At 57.2% G+C, this 8375-nt stretch overlaps 1 protein-coding gene across 1 annotated transcript; it reads right to left on the reverse strand.

The window, feature by feature from the left end:
* Nucleotides 1-435: 435 nt before the first annotated feature.
* Nucleotides 436-6888, reverse strand: CCNP (cyclin P). The gene is made up of 7 exons (XM_044378091.3): nucleotides 6703-6888; nucleotides 3709-3903; nucleotides 2402-2491; nucleotides 2169-2324; nucleotides 1447-1605; nucleotides 1192-1343; nucleotides 436-618 (listed from the first exon to the last, which is right to left on the reverse strand). The coding sequence occupies exons 1-7, from the start codon at nucleotides 6886-6888 to the stop codon at nucleotides 453-455; spliced, it is 1104 nt and encodes a 367-aa protein (XP_044234026.2). The 3' UTR covers nucleotides 436-452.
* Nucleotides 6889-8375: the final 1487 nt, after the last annotated feature.

Genomic DNA, 8375 nt, shown 5'->3' on the forward strand with positions numbered 1-8375 from the left:
ATCTGGCACCATTGACGTAGCATTCCTTATGACTGGGACAGCTTCCCACAGTCCCCATCCCTCCCAGTTTCTTCCCGACTCTGAGACGGAGAACCACTCAGGTTGCAGCATCTCTGTCCATTTATCTCCAGCAGGCAGTCGCGCCGGGGATCCTAGTTTTAGCTCGCGGAGCCGCGCTTGCGGAAGTCCGCCAGTGCCCCCTAGCGGAAGGGTCCAGAATTTGCAACGTGTCTCCCGGCAGCCATTAAGGGACTCGGTAAAGAGCATCCAATCAGAAAGATGAGAGGCCTGGAAAGTGACCGATCAAAAGCGAGACAGGGGTCCGAATTCGCCCAATGAGGACAGAGAGCGCTCAAAATTAAAAACAACAACAACAAAAACAACAAAAACCTCTTTTATTGAAGTGGGAAACGGATACACACGGACAGTCTTTTTTGATGGGGTCTCCCGGCTCAGGGAGGCCCGGGCTGGGGGCGGCGGAGCAGGCGGGCGGCGGCGAGGCTGGTGCCCTGGCGCTGGGGCCGCGCGTACTTGAGGAAGATGGCGGCGCGGCCGGGCGCGGGGCCTCGGAGCGCGGCGCGGGCCATGCACGGCTCGAGCGGGCGCAGCTCTGCGGGGCTGCGGCGGGGAGACGAAGAAACTGAGGCGGGGGCAGGGGCAGCGGTGAAGACGACCTGTTCTCGGAGCTGGGGGCGCGAGGCTGAGAAGACTCGTTGACTGGGGTCCCCGAGGACCGTTCAGGGGCTCTCTCGAGCCAGTGGAGAGCCGGAACCTCGGGGAGGGACGGAGCGGGGCTGAGGATGCAGACATCCAGCTGTACCCCGGAGGATGGGGGATGGACTGGGAGAAAAGAGGACTCACCCCGGCCTCCAGTGACATGGTTAACAGGGAGGGGGGCGCCCCATTTGCGGCCAGCAGGGGAGCTGGGGGACTCGAGATTGGCAGACCGCTCATTCTCAACCCTGGAACGCAGTTAGGATCTTCCACCCAGGGGCAAGGTTAAGGGTCCCCAAATCTGGACAAACACCTCATTCTCTGACAGCCCCCAGACTAGGCAGACACACCATTTTCTCACATCCAGAAAAATCAAGTCTAGGTGCCTCCTGCCCGCCATGGTCTCTCATTCTAGGAGATGGGAAAGACTGGCAAGTAGGTTCCTGTAGCCACAGAGGCCCACCCCTGGAGCCATACCTGTAAAGCGAGGGCTCGAGGCCGGAGCCCGCCCCGTCGAGCAAGCGGTGCGCCAGGCTCAGCGCCGCAGCTGCGCGCCGACCGGGCTCCCACCCTGCGGCCTCGGCCTCCAGCAGAGACAGCTCCAGAAAGTAGGTGGCAAGTAGCATCACCTGCCAAGCCCCCGCCCCCGGGGAGGTCAGGCCACGCCCCTAACCCGGTACAGGCCACACCCCCACCCGCGCAGGTCTTTCTCCCCCCGCCCCCGCCCCGCACCTGGGGGCTGCTTCCGGCCAGCGCGGCAAGTAGCCCGAGGCAGAGTAGCGGACCCGGGTGGTGCAGCCGGAAATCCAAGCGGCTCAGGATGCGGCGCTCGGCGCGCAGAAGCTCGGCCCGCGAGAAGGAGCCAGCGCCGAGGAGGCAGAGGGAGGCCGACTGCGGATGGCGGGGAAAGGGGTGGGAGAGTCTTGGACCCCGGCTGGTTGCTCCCTGCCCTGAGGCGCGCCTGGGATCGGTTCAGTCTCCGTTCTGAACCTCGATTTCCTGGTCTGTAAAATGGAGCTATTGATTTGTTGTGTGGAAGCCACGGAGAGCAAAGGCTTCAGAACAGAAAGACCTGGGTTCAAGTTCAAACCCTACCATTTTCACACCGTGTGACATGGACGTCACTGAAACAGACGGAGTTTCCTCGTCTATAACACGGAAATATGACTCCGTACATCTCCAGGCAGCTCTGATAAGGCTCCCTCTAACTAGTGGAGCACTACAGCGACTATAACTATTCAAGACTGAGTCCAAGTCCCACCTGCTTTGGGCAAACGTCTCGCTCTCTCTGGGTCTCCTCCTCTGCTAAAAGGACGCATTGGAAGCCCTGGTCTCATACAGATATGCTGGGATTCCAAGAATAGGTAAAGCGCTAGCTCGGCATACAGTAGGTGTTCCATCTATGACGCGACGAGCGAGGGTTCCACCTTCCCAAGCCCCACTCCAGAGAGTACCTCAGGAAGCACGCACTCTTCCATTTTGCAGGCGACGAACAGGCAGGCCACGCCCAGCAGCTGCAGGCGGTGTAGGCGCACTCGGCGGGCGCGCAGGTAGGCATCGAGCAGGTGCACCGCCAGGTAGAGCGTGTCCCCCGCCAGGCCCAGGTACTCCTGGGGAGGGACGTGAGTGACCACCAGGGCTCTAGGCTGCGACTCGGGCTCAGCGCTGCCCCCTGCCGGATACGTACGTGCACCTGAATCAGCCAGTCCACCACTAGCGCGCGCATCTCTGGGGTCACGGTCCGGGGCAGGGCGCTCCAGGGCAGCGCGCGGCACACCTGCGGTTGGGCAGGAATGGCCTCACTCTCCACACGTGCCTCGGCTTCTCGCCTGAGCTCCAGCCCCAAGTGCAGCAGCCTCCTCGCACCAACTGGACCAAGCGTGAGCGCCACACTGCAACTGGCCTCCAACGTCTTCTCCAAATGTGCTTCTATTCCTTATCCGCATTAGAGCCTTGGACTTTGTTCGGGACGCCTCCCCACTCCACCTCTCCAATCTGTAGCCCCCATGGCCACGGCTCCTCCTGAGCCTCTCCCCCCTGGGTATCCAGACCACTAGTGGTCACCAACCCTCAACCCATCCTCCTCAGAGCTCCCAGAAGGGTCTTTCTAAAACACAAAACTGGCCAAGGAACTCCCCAGCTTAAAACCCTTCCACGGCTTCCAGTACCCTCAGGAGAAAATCCTAATTGCTAGCTCTCAGGCACCGCCCCCGGCGCCAACACCACCTCTTTCCCCTCTCCCTTCACAACGCACACTCCAGCTACACCAGCCTTCTCTAGCCCTAGACTAGGACAGGCTCACTCCTACCCCAGGGCCTTTGCACTTATGCACCGTTCCCTCCACCTGGAATGGTTCTCCCCCAGGTCCTTGCATTGTTGAAACCTCAGCTCAAATTCCCTGGACTTTTCCTCTGCAGAGTTCTCCCTGCACCCACCCCACTCTGTGTCAGCACTTTATGGTCCTCGTAGTATTTTCAGTCTGGAGACATCTGGTGTTTCCTTTTGTGTTCTGTCTGTTTGCCTCCCTAGGCTGCTGGCCCCACAAGGGCAGGGATTTCTCTCTGGATCACACCTGCATCTCAGTTCCTAACAGAGTCCCTGGCTGGGAAGAGAGACTCCCACCCACTTCAGTTTCTGAAACGACTGCATCCCTGCAGTATTTCTTCGGACAGTTTCTATCCTGCACAGGTATCTGGAGGTGACCGGGTGTGCACTTTGGTCTCCCTTCTGCTATTACCGCCTACGTTTGCTTGGTTGTCCACAATGAGAGCGGACCACGTTGTTCATCACGGCATCCCCAGGGCCTAGAATATGCTCAGAAACATTTGTTAATAAGTTGCCAAGGGTTTGTAAACGAATACATGGGAGGGACGAGTAGAAGGGGCTGCAGGCAGGTGGGAGTTCGGGAAGGCTTGTGGAATGGGTGTTGGGCGAGCGGTCAGCTTTCGCCTCGTCCAACCCGAACCCCTCTGCTGCCCTCCGGGGCTCGCTCACCATGACTTCGGCGAAGATGTCCCCAGCGTACTCACGCTCTCCCTCCAGCCCCAGCGCGCTCAGCGCCTCCGCCAGCCCCGGTGGCGCGCGCGGCCCAGGGGGCCTCTCCCGGCGTCCTAGAGACACACTCGTGCCCTCGGGGATGCTGTCTGGGCCTAGGGCGCTGGGAGGGGCGGCGGAGGCGGCGGCGGGACTCTGCAAGGGCGAGGGATGCGGCTCAGCGCCTGGAGGGAGGCCTGAGCCCGGAGGCGGGGCCCTGGAGGCTGCATCTCACCAGCATCCTCCACGCTGGCGTCGGGGGACCAAGCCGAGAGGCCCTCTTCCTGCTGGAGCGAAGGATCCGTGGCGGGCGCTTTAAATTGTGCCTGCACGCATGCGCGCTGAGCACGCCTCACAGGGGCAGGTGCAGAGGTGATGGCGAATACTATGCAGGTTGGCTCTGGCCCCTCCGAACCTAAGGTCAGGCAGCTGGAGTCAAATCCTCTTCCTGCTACTTATTATAGGATCAGAAACAGCCCCTCCTACTTATTATAGGATCAGAAACAGCCCCTCCGAGGCTCCCTTTCCTCAGCTATAAACTAGGGATTGTTTCAAAACTAGTAAGACAAGTGGCCAGCGATGGGTCTGGACTAGCACGGCGACCTCCTCACTGCTCCCCGTTTCCCACCCCCATTGTCTGTTCCCCCAATGCAGCCAGAAGGGATCCTGCACACACCCAAGTCAGAGCACACTCTGCCTCCGTTCAGAACTCCATCGTGGCTCCCATCTCCCTCAATTTGAAAGTCCATGAGGTCCTTTATTATCCTCCCACCCATCCCCACACACGTTTGAGTTCATCTCCCAACCCTCCCCCCAACTCCTGTCTCTCCTGACCCACCAGCCTCCAGGCTCATTCTCACCCACACCAGGCACGCTCCTACCTCAGGGCCTTTGCCCTTGCTGTTTCCTTTGCCTGAGATGCTCCTCCCTCAGACATCCCTCATTCGAGGTATTTACTCAGACGCTACCTTCCCTGTGAAAAGGGCTATCCTGAGAATTTCCTATCACCATTCTTTGTAACTTACTCTCTCCTTAGCACTTACAGCCCGATCTTATTTACTGTCTCTCTCCTGATGAGAATGTGAACCCCAGGAGGGCAAGGCTTGTCTGGTGTTTTGATTGCTGTATTCCCAGTGCCTAGAACGGAGTTTGGCATGTGGCAGGTACTCAAGGAATATTTGTTGGATGAGTAAGTGAACAGGCTGGACCTAACTTAGAACCGTGGCCTGGAAGGGCATCTCTGAGGAGGTGATGTTGGAGTGAAACCTGAAAGGCAAGGAGCCAGGAATGCAAAGGGAGGGGAGAATATTCCAAATGGTGGAAACAGCGTGAGCAAAGGCACTAAGGTAGGAAAGGAATTGCTATTTTCAAGCACTGGGAGGTCAGCAAGACTGGAAAAGCCAGCAGAGGAATATGAGATGCTGAACCAATGACTTCCTGTCACACAATAACACCCAAACTCCTTACCTTGCCACACGGTCCTTTCAGCCCACTGTTACCTCTCTAACCCCATTTCCTTCTGTTCTCCCCCTCCCGCGTTCCATTTGACACACCCTGGTCTCTTTCCATTCCCCAAACACATCAGCACCTGCTGGCCTCAGGGCCTTTGTGCTTGCTGTTCCCTTTGCCTGAACACTTGATCAAAATGTAGATATCTACATTTTCAGAGTATCTCCACACAAGATACTAACTACAAAGGGAAAGTAGTAACTTTACAGTGGAAACACCTGACAGACACCATCTTAAGCAAGGGATCAAAAGCCCTCACCTGTCGTGGGACAGAATCTCATGTGCCTCTTTGAGAGGATGCAGGGAGAAGGGCACAGCATTTCTCAAATTTCCTGTCAAGGGTAGCTTGACTCTAACCGTGAGGAAACATCAGGCCACAAACCATAACTGAGGGACATTCTATGAGGTTTAACTGCCTTGTAAGTTTCAAACCTGACACCTGAATGCGACAGGAGTCATTAGCCAGATGATTGTTTTGTGTACAAGGAGTGTGACCATTCATCAAATGTGATAAAGATCTGAGAGAAGAGGGTTGAGCATTCACTTCCTGACCTGGATAATTGAACTGTGGTCGTACAAGAGAATGTTCTTGCTTCAGGGCAGATGTGTAAATGTGGAGGGAGAAGGAGGGAGCAAGCTGATGTCCCAGGAACCTGCGTGAAGGGTCGAGGAGAATGCTTTGTACTTTCTTTAAAGTCCAATTTTACGGTAGGTTTATGGGAAACTGCAAAGAGAGGAAAGAGTTCCCCTGCACCCCACCCCTCCTGTCCCCCGTCAACGTCCTAGTGTCGTGCACTTGTCACAACCATGGACCAACTGGGATGCCACCCTCATGGCCTATCAAGGGCACCTCCTGCCAGCAGCAGTTACACGGTTAACGTTAACCTTGATCTCCTGGCTGACATCACGTGTGTCGGGTTTTTTCACGGAGAAATTGCTCCCTCCCTTTCTACACCATCCTCTTTGGAAGGAAGTCACTTTGCGGCCCGCAGGTAAGGAATGGGGGAGATGTTCCCCCTCCTTGGAGGCACAGCATCTACAGAAACTACCTGCAAGTCCGTTCAGATACGTCTGCTCCTGCCATTTACTGTTTATCTCCGTGCGAACTCGCTGACCCTGAACTTTGGATGAGCCCATACTATGCTGTTTCTTTGCAGCTGCTCAGAGTACTCTCAGCCCAGCGGGAGCACTTTCCACAGCCCCCGAGTCCCTTCACATACCGCCCCCTCCCCCATCAGGGAGGCTCTGCTTTGCCTGCTTTCCAGCGGGTCATCCCTTCGGGGGACTACAAGGTGCTCCAGGCCTAGAATCATGTTTAGTACTGTTTTTTGGAAGTTTTCTTCTCCAAGCCCGCATCTGCATTTATCTTAAAAACAAAGGTAAAAATCCGATCTGTGAATCCCCAAATCTGGAAAGCTATCAGACACATTATTAAATTCCACCCACCCTGGAACGTAGGCCACAGAAGTGCGGGAAGGCTGGGTCGTTAAGGGTTATTCCAGCACCATTGGAAGCAGCAAAAACCTGGCGAGTCAATTCTTGAAACTGGGGGCGGCGGATCAGTCGAGGCACCGCCGCACCGCGTCGGTGAGGAGGTGCCCGGATCCAGAAAGAGGCCTTAGAGGCTCTCATTTTCACCAGTGACCAACATGCCCCATTAATAACGTCCACACGCGGGGAGGGGCACTGGAGAGATGCGGCAGGTAGAGCCCAGCCACTTGCCATTATTAACTGGGAGGCGAGCCACGCAAAAACCAAACCGAACCAAACCAGAGGGAAAGAGCCTTTTCCTGGTGCCACGTGCATCTGAGACGAGACGAGCGAGCGCCAGGACGAGCGCGCAGGACCTAGGGTGCGGCTCTGTCTCACTTTACTTTCTTCCTCAGACGTCGGTGTTGCTCACGTTATTCTTACACAACACGTCAAAGTCCCCACATGCACATGACAAAAGACAGATTAATCTACTCAGAACTGAAGGTTTCCAATTGGTAAAATTTTATTATTAAAACGCTCCCACCTGAAAGTCCCTTTGGGAAAGGTTCTACAGAAGGAAGCACCACCACATCCAGGGGGCTACGTGCGCCCGAGGGAAGCGGTTCATCAGCCTGCGGGCCCCGCACCAGGGACCCGGGGCTGCGAGGTGACCCAGCGGACTGAGGTAGGCTCGGGGTGCCCCCCACACGACAGCAGAGGGGTGACGCGAAAATGAACTGGCCCCGGCCGCCTCCGGGGCCTCGACTGGAGGGAAAACTAGGAGACTTTTCTCTAGAAGTTTCTCTGCGGCTTGTCTTATGACCGCCAGGACATACTTTCGTAATGAAATAAATAATAAAGTCCATATTAAGTGAGAAAAAGCCACGCACTCCTTGGGTCTTGGCTGCAGCAAACGCAGATTCCTATACACCGAATCTGACTTTTCTGCTACCCTCACGCAAGATCTCCGAGACTTCATGCATGTGAAGAAGCCCTAAGGCCTTCTGGCAAAGTCTGTCATTCAATTCACTGGTGCCGGGGCCACCCTGGTCCCCAGGGGTGGGAAGAGTGAGTCAAGCACGGGAACCCTGCCCAGGCTAAAGGGGGCGGCTGTCAGAGGATCGCAGAGCGTGAGGGCTGTAACCAGAGGTGCCCCCAGCTGACAGCCACGATTCCCGTTCATACACCAAGGACTGCGCTGGAATTTGGGGGCCTCAAGTCTCCCCGGTTTAGCCTCAGTGGGGAGAAGACGTGCAGGCAATGCCGCGCTCTAAGGCCCAAGGGCCCCACACGATGAAGCCACACCCTCGCGCTTGCTTCCAGGGCTCAGGGACACCTGGGGCACCCTTCTCGTTCAGAGCCACCTGCCCCACTATCCCACCCCTGTCCACCCTCTTCGCACCTGGGCAGCTTCTGAAGACTGGGAACGGCCTCCGCCCACCACACCCGTACTCCCCAGGAAGCTTCCCAAGCCCCTCAGCCGTTTGCACCCACAGGGGCGCCCATGCGGAGCCCCACCTGCCCAACCCCGCTGGCCAGACGGCGAGCACGGCTCCAGATGCCCGGGTCCCACCACAGCGGACAGGTCCTGGGAGCGGATCAGCGGGGCCAGGCTCCGCAGGCAAGAACGGCCCAGGGCGGCAGGC

Source organism: Ursus arctos, unplaced genomic scaffold, assembly GCF_023065955.2.
Source record: "Ursus arctos isolate Adak ecotype North America unplaced genomic scaffold, UrsArc2.0 scaffold_19, whole genome shotgun sequence".
Lineage (NCBI taxonomy): Eukaryota > Metazoa > Chordata > Mammalia > Carnivora > Ursidae > Ursus > Ursus arctos.